This window comes from Adelges cooleyi, unplaced genomic scaffold (assembly GCF_023614345.1).
Source record: "Adelges cooleyi isolate 19-005CV unplaced genomic scaffold, UGA_ACOO_1.1 ACOO_flye_CR_arks_rails_tigmint_CR_PRNA_247, whole genome shotgun sequence".
NCBI lineage: Eukaryota > Metazoa > Arthropoda > Insecta > Hemiptera > Adelgidae > Adelges > Adelges cooleyi.
This window is the reverse complement of record NW_026095912.1, coordinates 7,436,271-7,452,324: the sequence shown is the minus strand read 5'-3', so window position 1 is coordinate 7,452,324 and position 16,054 is coordinate 7,436,271. Positions and strand designations below refer to the sequence as shown.

The window sequence follows — 16,054 nt, the reverse complement described above, 5'->3', positions numbered from 1 at the left end:
CATTTGACTATCAAACGATGTTAAAAGTTACTTTTTATAGATTAAATTACATGGAACGGTTGAAACCGAGATTGGCCTAGATAAAAATACATTTTCTTATAAACTAATTTATTCAATTATGAGATTGGGAAAATATCGATGGCTAATTAAACGTTTCGATGAACGGTAGTAAAATAAGCTGTGGCAAAGTTAATACATATTATAATTAATGTTTGTGTACATGCTAAATTCTAGATAACTATTAATAAGTCTCTTAAGTCTTTAATCTAATAATCGTATTCTACCATTTTATCATGTAATATCTATGTTATGAACTGTTACCAAAATGATCATTAACGTTCAATGCTGCATAATAATTTGCTACTCGTATTATATTCAAACTGTATCGTTTTTCCTACTAATGCGATAAGATAAAATAATGGTAAATTATTCGAAAACGTCATGAATAAATAGGAAAAGTTTTAGGAATAATTTATTCCAAAATTGCATTCACGACCATCGTGGAAAACCCTAGTTTTGAATCTTTACGTGCAGTTAAACTTTTGATGGTAATTAAATATTTTTTTTTAACAAAAAACTATTGGTATATCGAATAAAACATTGCCCTTGTCGATTCAGTCGTTCTGATCTCATTGGCTCTTAGTAATGTTTAAATTTCTTAAAGTTTGTTTAAGTTAATTTCAACGCTCTGAATAAATTAACAAACAAAAAATTACCATTTTCTTTTCTTTGTTTTGAGTTGTTTATACTATGCCATTAGCTTAAATTCATCATTTTCGACTAGTAAATAAAGTAATATTATTTCCATTAATTGAATCCTATTAATTACCATTTCCATTAGAATAATGATTGTAGGCACGAGAAGGTAAAACGAGATTGGAGACCCGGCCGTGTTTAATGCTAACACATCAAGCCTTAACAGTTAATTCAATTGTTTTCTGTGGTAGAACTGGAATTGAAATTAAGTCCAACACAGTGTGTAACCTGTGGCTAATTTTTGGGTGGTTTGCACTGAAACTGTACCACCTGAAACCTACAGAGGCCCGGCGTTCTTTAATTCAGAGGTAAAATACTAAATTGTTTAACGTCAACTGCTGTTGTTGACGGAAAGCCAACCATTGCGGTATTATGTTCTATTGTATTATGTAATATTCATGTTGTTTCAATGTAGCCGTTGTCCATTAATATTTCATCGGCAAATCGTGTGCACCTGCAGCTGGCAACGCTATTGGCCGTATCTAAACGAATCGATACAACGGGTAATTCTGCTCGCTTAAGTACGTCAAAATCATACTAGCAAAAAAAAACAGGCGGCTATCGTACACTAGATTATATATTATTAATCTCTACCAGTTGTAGTGATGTAATAGGTATATTTATGCGATTCTACTCGTGAGTCAACCCGTGTTCTTGTTTGGAGTCCAATTGTTCTGCGAGCAAATTGTAATGCACGCCATTGAAAACGATATGTCGTTACGATTGTATAGTCAACGGGTGGCTGCGGTAGTTTGATTGACGATGGTCCATGGTAGGTCTCAAGTCGAAAAGCACATAGACGGGAGCATTAAGGTGGATACCCGAGGGCAGAGGGTAAATTTGATGGTGGAGATAATTGAAGTCGACCAGCGATTATTTCACGGGGCCATAAATCGCGATCAACACCGGGCTCTGGGCAAAGGGGAGGCGTCTCAGTTGCTATTACCGGGAGCTGTGGAATAGGGTAAGTCGTTGGGGCAAGCTCGGTCGACCGTTGAAAATCGCAAAAATCCAATTTTCAGCCGTAAACAAAGCAACCACGTTGCTCGGACTGTCAACGAGGGTTTTTTCATACATTTGTTGAAAACGCCCTTCCACCTCTGCCTATACATCCGGTCGTGACGGGTATTCAAAAAAAAAAACAATAATAAAGCAAAGGCTAAAGTCGAATAATTGAAAGAACTAACGAAAGGTCGACGTCCACCGGATGATGGGTACCGGCGTGATCGCAACCAAATATACGAAGTTGTGAATAATAATGGACTACAAACGCTATACTTATACAGAAACTGTCTTCAAAATATATCGTGTAGATATTTATATAAACTGCGCGCTTCACAATGTGATCAAGTGGTGTAGTCATTCTGTAACTTTCAACAATGTCACCTTTGTGTTGTTCGCAAGGCAAAAATATAAAAAAAAAATATATTATAAAAGTATTTTATTAACTTTAGTTTACACCGCGGCGTTGTGCGTCTTTAAAATTATATTAATAAAAGAACGCTCTGTCATAAATAATGGTGGCTAATTGAATGGCAGGGAATGAAATTGATAAAAATTGACATTTTTTTTTCTTTTTGAAATATTAAGTTTTTAATTAAGTTTTAACTATAATAATACATTTTTTTGTTACTTAAGTTATAAAAAAAGTTTTGGTTTCAAAATGTTTTTTTTTCAAAGCAATAACAGTATTCAACTAGCTCGAGTATCACGATAAAATATTTTTTTCTTAAATTAGAAAACTGTCTCAGTATCAATTTATTTTTAAAAATATTTTAATGTGATCGAAGTACTATCATTGCCAGTCGTCAACGGTGCGACGTCAATAATGTATTGCGTTCAACAGAAAAGCCGTAACGACTTTTGAATTGGAAATCGGTATTTTCGTTGGGGCTTAACGTCAACTCGAGAATGTGAGGATTTCCAGTTTTTCTGGTTAACCTTAACCGATTTTTTTTTTGGATGAAAAAGAAAAATGTCAGCGTTTTATGGTAATCTTTCGGTCTTGATGACACGTCAGGGCAATGAATACGAATCGGTCTCGGTGAACTGAAATCGATTTATACAATATGACGATGACGTGCGGCTGTCAGTAGTATTGCGGGCAAACACTTGGGATCTGATGGGGTTTTTTTTTTATCGCTTTTTTCTCTGCGCGTTTTTTCGACTGTCTGCGGTGACGTTAAGAATTCGGCCTACGTATTATATACATGTATATATTATTATTTTCTAACACATTTTTTAGGGTGTAACGCGTCCGGCCGACTATCGTCGTAAAACAGAAGAGTAACTTTTCCGGCAAACTTATTGAGTATCCCGGCGACGAAACGAAATAATAATAATAATTATATTATTCGTGGGGAAAACAAAAATAAAACACGAGGCCTCACCCCGCGTTTCTCGCATTTAAACGGTATATTGTAGATATATATATTTATATCTATATTTATTTGTTTTTCCTCGAGTGCACACGACTATCTATCTATGTGTTATATACGTTTACCGACTGGAAATCCCGTGACCCGCCGGAAATGCATTAGCCTCGCCACACGCCGACAAACCACCCCTTTGGCCGGTTGGGGTTGGTGGCGATGGCAGCAAGCAGAACACTTAAATTATACTGCAACAGCAGGGCGCGGCGACGGCCACCTAACGTGCACAGTCGCCTATTGCCTATGCCTATGTCGAACGGTGAAAGCCATATAGAGAGGTCGAGGGATCTCTGGGTCGGCATAACAAAAAAGACCCAATAACAATAATAATAAATAACTATACCGCACAATGTTCGATAAGAATCAATATATTTTCCTTTTCCCACACGAAAACCGCGAGCCAAATAACGTTATCTTTCCCCCGGCAATCGTTGCTCCTACCCCGCGTCCCGCCTTTACTGTGTATTTGAGAGTACGGTCATTTAGGCCATATACCGTGCCCGAAACGCATGCACGACAACCGCTAAATTGATATTGTATAATATATACACTTGTATTATATGAATCATTGAACCCATTAGAGAAAACTAGCTCGAAAACGGTGTGGGTAATCATTGTAATGAATACAATTGGCGGCCGGTTCAAAAATTGTCATGTGGGGGTGGGCCGTTACCACAAAGGTGGTGTAAATTTATTTTAAATATTGTATTTTTGGCATTAGCAAACAACATTAAAACTCGATCGGTCTGTCACCGATGCGTTTTCCGTTGTATCCACAAATTAACGTAACAGACTTTACCTTCAGCGTGGTCCCGCGTGAGTGTTGAAAATTATTAGTCAATTAATATTATAATCTAGGAAAAAAATCCAATACTGCCTAAGAAATGTCCAAAATGCAAATGATCCATGGAAATATTAAATGAATGTAGTAATATTTCACAAAAGAAGGTCGTTCTAACCATACAAATGTTTTTTATACACTAATTTTAAATATAATTTTTAAAAATGTATTTCTACCGTTTTTCTATTCCACTAATGGTTTAAGCAAACTTGGGTAAATGCTACTTAGTCAATTAAAATAAATTACATTAGATGTCTCATTACTTGTATTGTTTTTTTCATGACTTAAAAATGTTTGGATCTATTGTTTTAGTGAAATCCGGATCTTAGAAGATACAGTTTAATTTAGAAGTAATGGTTATTACTTAACATAAGCTCAATTTGTAATAAGCGTTTGAATTAAACGATGGTCAATAATTTCAAGCTGATTCAGTTTTGTATACGAGTAGTATTAAGTTTTTGTAGAAATTTTAGGTCTGGTGTTATTTCTTTGTACATTTTTTGATCGTCTGAAAAATGAATTAAAGGATTAGAACATGTTAGTGTAGAGTGCTTAATTTTGCTTGTACTCATAACACACTTGATTCTAAGTAATAGGAATTATATAAGACATATTTTATTACTTTCAAATATTCCCATGGGCATATCTTAGTTTTAGTATTAGTTATATGTTGTTTGCAGTGACCAGTCTGTGGATAGGATTGAGTTAATCAACTTTTATCGAGGGTTCGGTTGTACTAAACAGTCTTGAAAAATTATCTTGATGTATCTACTGAGACACTACTTGAGTGGTGAAGATTATCGACCAGATCACTCCGACGATGAACTCATCGTGTCTGATTGTTTTGAGTTTTAGAATTTAATAGTTTTATCGGCTTCAGTTTTGGAAAATTTCAAGTACGATTATAAATATTTAAATTTAATTCCCGTCAGTCAACCAATTAATAGCAAAATTGTGTACCAGATCTAAGAGATGGTTTTAAACTTTTATGAGTAAATCACGCACAAACCAGCTCGACCGAAAACTACCCAGTTTTTAATATGGGTACACTTACGGCCAATTATAACTGTATTTTATATAAGAAAAGTTTTGTACAGATTTTCAACTTGTTTCGAACGATATTTGTCATAACAATTATTCAGTATGGACTTTATGTTTATTCCTAGTATTTATTTAAAAAGTTTGCACCACCGCTTTTATAGAAGCTTTGAATTATTTATATACACTTGGTACGGAACCGTCGAGTTTACCTTAATTACCATCGAGAGGGCTTCTTCGAAACTACGGTATAACCAACAAAATAACAATTGGATAAAAACAGTAACGGTATATTTTAGTAGTAATAAATAATAATACCAAGAGACTTTTAAACCGGGCCAGTGTGCAAAATTAGTTGGATAAACTATTACGAACGTGACCCTTTCGACCGTTTGTAATTTATATAATTTTTCGAAATTGTGTAAAGCACAAATAAAGGTAATATTTTAGTTTTTGTGAGGTTCGTTCGCTTGATTTGGTTCTGCGGTTGGTAAAAAAAAAGTTGACACAAAACGAACAACGAATATTGAGCATGCCGAAAACTTTTAAATTGGTCGAAAACTTTTGAGAATCACGCGCTATCTCATTATTATTATTGCTTAAAATTATGTACCCAACATAAATAAATACGTTTTGTTTCGGCTAATACAGATACCACCGAATACAAATCGCAGGACGACGACCGAAAATAATAACAACAATAATAATGATAATAACTCGCCAGAAGAGAGTTCAAAACTAACGTAATTGTTTACCGAGACGAACGGCGTCCGACCGAACTTCTTATTATAATAATAACTTTTAAGTTTTGTATTGTTTTTTTTTTCGTGTCTTTTGACAAAATATATTATTGCTTTTGGCGCGGGTAAAATATTTGTTTCTCAGTTTCCGGTTGGAGAAATTCGAAAGTTGACAGGTGGTTTGCTTTTTGTTTTATTATTGCATTATATTGCATCTCGCGGCTTCAACGATTCGCGCTCACTCCGAGTTGTGTTTTTGTTTTAAAAAATTACAGTGGAAATTCGTTTAGAACCGAGACGTTTACGCTGCCGGGGGAATAACCGAGACGGAGTACTTTCGATGGTCATAATATTATTATCATCGTAATGGAACATTAGCAACGAAAAAAATAAAAAAACAACAGCAATATTTTTTTTTACTCCGATTTTAGCATAAACTCAATTAATCTTGCGAAATCGTCTTCATAATGTAATCAAGCGGTAATTCATACAAATTGGACGAAAAACCCGTGCCCTCGGCTTGTCCCTTTTACCGCCCACCGTGGTCGGTCCTTTCCAATTTGGACGGCGTTTCCTTTGACCCAAATCCTCGGTTGATCCCGGTCCGGTCAGCAGGCTTTGCGAATGGTTAAAATACACACAGACAGCCGCATAATAATAACTACACCGGTACTACTGCAGCGAACCAACCGCACATTTACACTGACGGGGGGGGGGGAGGGTCACCGAGAGTCGTCGCCCTTTTAATGTATTTTGCATACAACGCGGAATACCTATTATGTTACCGGACCCAAAACCGGCCTAGGGACAAAACGGACGGACATTTGATTAAACGACACAAGGACGTTGTCCGACTTAACGTCAATACCCGACCACATCGGTTTATCATTTGTAGGCTGTTCCCGGAATCTCTACGCGACGTCTCCCGTTTTGAATATACTATTCCTATTTGTTTTATCCTATCGACAAAACCGTGTTCGGAGCGGCTATTGTCTTCCCCGGCTCGTCTCCAGAGTTACTGAAGTGAAGGCGTTCATAAAATAAATATTATTATGGTCACCACGACACGACCCAGACTCTGTACGTTTTCCATCGTAGCGTTTCCTCAACACCGCATTATACACCGAAATGTAATTATTTACCATTTATTATACCGTGTACGTACACAACCGTCGACTTAACCGAGCGCAAAAGTCTCACTCAAAGGCTATATGCGGGTTCGTATTGCTAACACAGCTAATTGCAGGGCGCCTTATGTAAACAAATAAACAACGGCCGAGTGTGTTGGCAATTTAACGAAGAAACAAAAATCACTCTAATAAAAAAATCGGTTTTAGTATCACCAAATTGAGAAAAATATACATTCTTTGCTGTTTAACAAAACATACAGTGTGTGTGTGCTTTGCAACAGCTACTACAGTCAATACAAACTATAACACTATTTTATTTCATCACTTACTTTTTAACGGTTTGTTTGGTTTAGAATGAAATATCCCCCCAAGTCATCCCAAATATCCCCCATATAATATATTATCTTAACTCGGAATATCAAATCACATTTGGCCAAGACTAATGTGTGTGTAAATTATTCAGATTTTCTTATTTTTAATTTCCACGTGATTTACAAGCGGTACGCTTTAGCTTGAAAGAGACAAGTCAAATGACTTTTTGCAATCCCATAAATATCCGGGATTAATTTAAAAGGTGAGGTTTGAATCATGCTAGTGAATTATTTTCACCGTCTTGAAATTATTATTATGTTATCCTGTTGGGAAAAAAAATCAAATTACCATTTCTATTTCGCGTTATGCAATTCAGGGTGAGCACACTCGGTAACCTAATCTATTCGAAACCCTATAAGATTATATACGGGCTATTTCGTTTAATGAATATGGAGTTGATGCCAAGGGGCGGTGATTCATATACATTTCTATAATTCGAAAATTATGCGTTAATGTTGTAGATAAACCACGACCGAGCTAAAATAGTATAATCCTTTTTTTGTCGGTTTTATAAAATCAACTCCCAACAAATAAATCTCTAGTAAAAAATTTAACGATAAAATGAAATAGAGATAGTATTCTACGTTAAATACATTTTTTAATAAATTCTTAATAATTGATTTTCGTCGTTATTAAGTTAAACACTGATGTGCAATATATTTTACATTTATGTTCTTAACAAATTCATTAATAAAATATAATTGTAAAACCAAACATATGTATGTATATATATATTTAAAGATTTTCAATATTTTTTAACCAAAATATTTTTTTAAGGCTCTGTCAGCAATCGTGAACCAACAGTGTTCATTAAATTAAAATAACTGTTATTACAATATATAAAAGTGCACTCAAGAAATTAAAACTAAACATAAAAAATCGTACCGGAATAGTATTCAACATTTTAAAAATCCTATCCCTTCCAAATCAAGAAACCCAAAAAAATTTCAACTTAAAATTACGGCGCGTCACTTTTAAAAAATACTTCTGACTAACTTGTGTAAGGTATTCTTTCTCGTTAGATATAGTACTGCTGATAGGATTTGATAAACCAAGAATAATGATTATAAGCCTATTATTATAATACATTTTTTTTTACTTTCGTTATACCATTTTTGCAGATTGAAAACGATACTCATGTTTTGTTAATAAGACCGGGTGATTATTTTAACGCCCTACACCGGGTTTATTTTTAAATTATTGCAATTTTCTAATTTTCCTTTTTTTAAATATTTTTGTTGATGGTATATTACAATACTAGATAATATTAAATTGTTTATCTTATCAACTATTGAAAATTAAATGGTAACGTATGTAGTTTATTGACTTTTAAAATGAAGAATAATTTTCTGAAAATGTTGACTGATCGATAACCAGTTTTTAATAAATAGTTTTAAAGTTATTAAAGTTTTAACTGAAGGACATGAGGAAGAGTGTAGTGTAGAGATATTTTTATCTGTGCGCATTTTAAACTTTAATAACTAAGTTTCAAAGTTGATTAAGCTCTAGTAAATACAAATTTTAATATTTCCATGTATTGTAGTATAAGATAAACAAATATAGGTTCCAAAAAGAAAACCATAAAATGGCAATTTGCTTAAGAGTAAACTAGCGTAGAGCGATAAAATATGCACCCGGTACATAGAGTTGATATTGAAACGTTAAATATTTATCGTTGATCATTGATATCGGCTGAACTTCATTCGGTGGCAAGCGAAAAGCTCATGTTTTTTATTTTACATTTTTGTCTTAGATGATATGAAAGAAATATGCAAGACTCATTTCTTACAACAAGTGTACCGGAAAATCGAAGGAGCCGTGCTAGACTCTCACAACGAACGTAACCTAAACTGTGTGACCACTTACCAGACCCATTCCGTCCTACAAAGGTTCATGTTGCGATTCGACAAGTTACAGTTGGACTGCAATGACCATTTGTACGTATACGATGGGGCCCACGCCGTCGGAGCGTTTAAGGTGAGTGAAAATTATCTTATAATATTGCATTCGAAAAACAAAATTTGCAAAATTCACACTTACTAGGCATTACTCTGCGTAGTAAAAATAAAAATCGCATTTTGACCATCGGTTCCCATTTTTTAACAACTTGACATGTACATGTATATTATAGTTATAATTCACTTAAAATATTATATAATTTACAATGCTAGTGACAAACCTTACATTCAACCTGAGCTTCAATACGTTTCAGTAGAAGTTAAAAAAGTAAATAATTATAAACTAAACGTAATCAGTTATTTTTTGGTTAAATTTAAGTTAATCATAAATAGAAACATTAAGATTTCCATTGTAAATATAATGAATATGACACTTTTTAAACGCGATTTTAAAATTAAACGATTTTGATATAATCTTCTTTGTGACTCAAATTCAAAGATTCTGGACTTAGAAGGAAATCTCATTTTTTTTTTATCATAATAAGAACTCGCATCGACCACCGTATATACTGTATCCAATTGTCGAATTTGATACCGACCCTTTGGGCGGTTTTTTTTTAGTTTTTTTACGGGATTTGTCCCTATACAACACAGTTTCCGGCAACTCTGCCCCGTCAGAAAAATATATTTTATATACATGTGAGGGGGCGGTGGCTTTCCCTCTGACATATATTCCAAACTAATATAATAATAATATTTAGGCGGCGTAGGTATAATAATAATAATAATATAGCCAACGGAAATTAATATGCGGATTATACTATACATGTCCTATATATTATATATTATTATATTATAATAATAACACAAAGCCGCTCAAGTCCATATAGGCGTCGGTGATATGAGATTTATCGGTCAGGACCGGAGGGGGCAGGGGAGGGACCGAAGGGAGGGGAGTGTGGAAATGATAAACGAGGAGAACATATTAAATATGCACGAGCTTTTGTCGCTGTGTACCTATATACGATTTACGATACAGAAATTGTTGTAACTTTTTTATTTCCTATAAACAAATTGCGTACACCGTTTTGGTCATATATTCATTACATTACATGTATCCAATAGTACCTATACCGTGTACATACAATATATATAAATATTTATTATAATATATCGGTTATGTACCTTTGTCGTCCATGTCATACCATGTCGTCGCCGAAAGCCTTTTTATTTTTATATATATTTTTTTTATCATGTTATAATAATAAAATATAGTATGCCGAATTTTACCAAAGACGACTTAAACACACATATACTCCGTTATTTCTTTATGTAGGCATTGCAAATATGTATAATATATTTGTATGTGTGTGTGTACAATATAAAATGACCGAAGGCCAACAACTTAATAATAATAAAAACATAAAAAACGAAATACGCTTCGGGCTTTAAATATTCCACATTGCTTTCAGCCGACATAGTAAATTATTTGTCTGTGGTATTTTTTAAAAAAAAAAATACAAAGTATTATAGTTGCTTTGTTTTGGATGCACCAGCGAACTGACACCGAAATGGATAAAGCTCTACTATATTATGGTTACTTTTAATGGAACGAAAATTGTATTCAACCGAATACCGTGTGCGGCATATCCGTTTTGTCTAACAGCATTATCACACGAATACCGAGTCGACCAAAGAGATTTTAGAAAAAAAAAATAATAAGACTAATATTATGTCTTTTATATTTAGGCACTGCACGTATAAACAAAGGAAGTCCTTTGTTTGCTTTTAAGACGAAACAAAATGTCAACCTCTATTTTATTATTTTTAAAGAGATTTTGTTTAAAATCCTCTCTGAGCAGAATTGCATTACTGATACCAACGCGTTAGTTCTTAAAAATATGCCAAACAAAATTACTTTTGATGTATACTGGGGCGTTCTAATAGGTTTAATTGAAATTGTTAAGTAAAATATAACATTTTACATTCGACTTAATTATATTTGGTTGATAAGGATGATATATTATTTTGAATTCGAAGTATTTGCAGTATTGTGGACAAATTGATGACAAGACGGTTGAAAAGTGATAAATACGCTATTTATAGAAAAATCGAGTACTTAGACTCCGTTCGGCTTTAATCGTACAATTTTAAGTGTACCGTTTTTACAAATGTTCGAAAATTACAAGACAACATAAATATTGAAACTTTTTTTTTGAGAAATAACACATAGCCCATTAGGACTTTTGTTGGTTAATTTTTTATTTAATCTGTCCTATAAAATATGTATTTAAAAATTAAACAAATAGACGTATACAATACATAACCTTTTAAAAAAGTTAAAACTATCATCAACCAATAAAAAAAACTGTACTCGTAAAATTGAAACCTGTTTCTTGGAAAAATATTGATAATGCTTGTTCAAAAAAATGTGATTAATAAATTATCAACTTATGATTTCTTACTATGATGATAATATATATTATATTGTACACAGCAATTTAGTTTTACACAATTATAACAATATTTGTTTTTGTAAGCAAATGTTTATATTATACTCTTTGGAGAAAAATGTGTGTGGCGTCCACTTTATATAGTAATTTGATTATTTAATTACTTAAAATATCTCTACCACGGTTTAAAATAATACACACAGAACAGTCGCGTCTTCGAGAAAAACATTTTTTTCGTAAGCAGCACTTTTAGAAAAAAATGTTTAAGAGTAAACGAATGATAATTCTCTATAAACAGTAAGAAATTATTATGATAATTATTAAATTATCACATACGTTATTCATTACTAAAATAAAGTATATAAGTATATTTTTAATTTCTCCCAGCAGATCGGTTGTTTGTTAATTAGTGCGCGGGTCATTTTCGTTAATGTTTGGGGTCTGTACACCTAGTCTGCGACGGACGAAGAAAAAATAATAAACTTTGGCGCGCCTAAATGTCTCTAATTACATGAAATTAGCGAGCGGGCGGTCAGTTGGTGACACGGGTTCGCATATACGGTGTAATGGTATTTTGCCCTGTGGCGACGGCATTGTAGATGAGGCCAAGGCAGGGAAAAAGCCATAGCTCGCGTTCCGTTTAAAAAGGGTTGCCAGACCGGGCGTGTGCGGTAGGTCGATTCTCTCTTAACGACTGCAAACACACACATTATTCGCATACATTGCCGGCAGGACCGTCTGGCTCTCTTGTCTGGCCTGTTCAAAGCGAACATACGACCGATATTCATTCGCCTTGTAATTAAAGTCAAGACCTGCGGTGACGACGTGTCCGGAGTTATGCGACTCCCGACCGAGAAGAGGTACAAAACGCACATACCTAACTAAAATATGTACATTATTATTACTATTACGCAATAAGTATATAGTGCCGTCAACGTTGGTGTTATTAATGGGACGGCGTTGGTGTTGTCGGTGCGTTGATGAAGGTCTGTAGATAAAAGGGTTACAAATTCAAAAACAAACTGTACCGAGTTGTTCTGCTCTCTGACTGTGTCCTTTTCATTGGACTCGAGACACAGCGCATGGTATTTTATTTTAGCCGGTTAGCCAGTTCTTTGAACCACTGCGTTTTCTGCCGGCCGTAACACTTGTTAATGCTTGTCTATAACATCAACGTGAAGTCCGTGTTGCTAACCGCTAAAAAGGATTTCGACCGTCCTTAATTAACTTAATCCTCTTTTGAAACGGGGGAAGTACATAATTGCATTACGACATCCGTCTGTCGGCCTTTGCTTTGGGGTGGATTTTGGTTTTATCTTCTGCCCGGTAGCAAATATGCCGACCACAGCGTATTATGGTTGTTCCCTTGACGAGAATCTTGTACTACATCATGTTACCTACTTCGCACTTTTTCGATGTTAGCAAACGTACACTTTATGTTATAAGATAATATATAAGTGTGTATGTATTGTATACGGTTAGTAGAGTGGTGAACAGAGGCAGGCTTCAAACGTCATGCCGTTAAGCACACTTGAAAAACTACTAATTTTCTTTTTGCAGTACAACGATCAACAACTGTGTCCAGTCACACTCCAGATGTGCGTCTACCCTCGGCGAAAAACCCTCTTTATGTCTGATAACTTAAGAAACATTTATCTTATAGTGTGAATCATGCATACAGCTTCTCCTGGGCTCTGTTATCGCTCATTCAAATATATTTGAATATCGCTTTAAGAAATCCCGTTCTTGTCTAACAATTGAACTCATCCTTGTATGCCATTTGCAAAAGTTCTAAAACGCATTTTTTTATAGACCCCCAAGGTATAGTGTGACAACGACTCCAAAAACCATCTTATCACATACACTACTACCAGTTTTCTAAGTATATCGCTCAAAAATAGAACCCATATATTTTGTAGTCAGTTCAAGGAGTAATAATTTAGTAAATAAAAATACACATAATATTCACTTGGCACGGCACACCATCTAATATTTCCGTACGACCTCCGGGCATCTGTTTTGCCTATCTTCAACGCCGTTTTATACTTACCTATAATGTGATAGTCTTGTTGACAGGGCGATGTTATCGGTCGACACGGTAATGCGTTTTACGTTCAGTAGAAAACCTTACTCGCGTGCCCTATCATATATAATATACACTTGAGTTTATAACGTGATAGTTATTTGGATAACCAAATCACTTATGCAAATCAATTAGCGCGGCAATAGTCAATAGTTACTCTTACGGTATATATTTATACTGGTTAGGTTAGGTTAAAGCAATATACTGACTTACATGTGTAGGAAAACCGAGTGACGATAAACAATTTAAGCATTAAAATGCATTTAGAGGAGTTTATAATTTATATCTGTCTGAACATCGTTCATTAACAATTATTTTCACAAGTCAAGGTAACAATAGGTGAAATTAGGAAATTGGAAATAAACAATTTTAAAATATCACTGTGAGCTCTAATGAATACAAAAGTTGTATTAAATTCAATTTTTTCCATAATAAACTAGGAGTAAAGATAAATCTTGAAGAGAAATTGATGTAAAAAATGTAGGCTATTTAACAATCGGTATAATAATTGTATAAAGGATTATTAATTAGGATTAACGTTATAACAATTATTATTGTATAGAGTACAGAAATTCAAAATACATACATAGGTTGAAGATAGCTAGATAATTCGACAGACTAATGACCAAGTTTGATAATACCTAATAAGTTGTAATGCAAAAATACAAGTTAAATTGGTAGCTTAAAAAGCATAGTTCGATTTCGCTCGCTCCTTTTCGATAGAAATATCCAGAAAATAGAGATTGAGATGAGTCGGTTGTTAAGTTGGTTATGAAAAAAAAGGTAAAATAGTTAGAAATATTGTACATTGGTGCAATATTGAAGGAACAGACCTGAACATTATTTATATAAATGTTGCCCCGGGTCTGGCATGACAAAATAATATTGTTTTATTGAGCTGTAACTCTTTTCAATGCAGATTTTACTTCGTTCAACTCAGCAAAGTCCATTTAGGAACTTTTGTTTTTAACACTAGTATGCATGTTTTTTACCGTTATCTCGTCACATCGTCAGACCGCAATTGCTGTAGACTAGAAATAATAATAATTGTTCTTGTGGCAGCGCTCCGAAACCGGGAAAAGCTGCTAGTTATACAGAACTTATATATTATATACTTATATTTATATGCTAGGCACGGTTCTCCAGTGTTGGTTTATTTAAAGTTTCTGACATAATGATATATATATTATTATTATCATCTTGCCGTCGGGTCGTGGTCGCTTATCGGTCGCGTTCACGTTTTGTACGTCTAAACCCGTCCAATCAGTGCGATGCCTATAGTAATAATATGTATTTCGTACTTGTTATGAAGAGTTGCAACGATTTGTAATAACATTGTACCCCGGCCGATGGCAGTAAAAGGTGTTTATCGCGTTGCGCATATCAAATTGAAGGATATAACGTTGGTAACGAGAAAAAAAACACATAAAACAAATACTACCGCCGTCATAGTTGCCTTCGTATATCCTATCTCATGGCGATTAATATTTAAACAGACTTCCTGCAGCCGAGTAGAGTGATTTGCATACAAACGGGGCCAATATAACGCTAAAATATATTTTTTAAAAAACAACCGACGATTTGTTTCGTTTTGATTTTTTTTTTCGGTTAAACTTTGCAATACATCGTATTACGCGACATATTTAAGATTTAAGTTCGAAGTCGTTTGACGTTGCTTTTGCCCATTGCTGTTTCTGGGTCTACAAACAGTTCATGCCCTAGAATCTATTTTTCTCAAAAAAAAACTTACGTCTTATTTGATAGTTTTTCTGTTTTGCGTTAGCGAGAAATTTAAAATATGATTATTATTATTTTTTAGTTTGACCAATAATAAATAATTGTGGGTCGTGGGTGGATTAACGCTGCAAAGGTTAATTATGTACACGCTGTTAAAATGTATAATAGGATAATTATTATTCACAGTACAACGACAAAGTATACTGCCGTCATTTCGGCAAGAAACAAAATCTGAATGACAGGTTTTCCAGGCTTTCCTCTGTCGACTCTCGGCTTTCTCCCTCGGGATGCAAACCGTTTGTTTTACATATAGATGAGACGGGAAATTGACTGTGAAAAAAAAATACATTTGTACATCACACAATACTTTTATACCGTATACTATACATCATATATTATTCCAAACCATAGTTCAGATAAAAATGTTAACATACATCAGTTTATGTTAACAGATAGGCAATTGTAATTACTCGCATTATCATAAAATTAACTTTTTTTAGTAATATGTTTAGTTTAAAAATTAATTATAAAAACCAAATTGGAATTAAAAACACGGTAAAAATTATTTTTTCCA

General features: G+C 34.0%; 1 protein-coding gene across 1 annotated transcript in view; it reads left to right on the top strand.

Annotated features, from left to right (window-relative positions):
- The window catches only part of LOC126836783 (uncharacterized), a 72,088-nt gene that overhangs the window by 17,155 nt on the left and 38,879 nt on the right, over positions 1-16,054 (top strand). Inside the window, exon 2 of the mRNA XM_050570422.1 lies at positions 9,063-9,286. Coding sequence (XP_050426379.1) covers positions 9,063-9,286 — 224 coding nt within the window. The remainder of the gene's footprint in view (positions 1-9,062; positions 9,287-16,054) is intronic.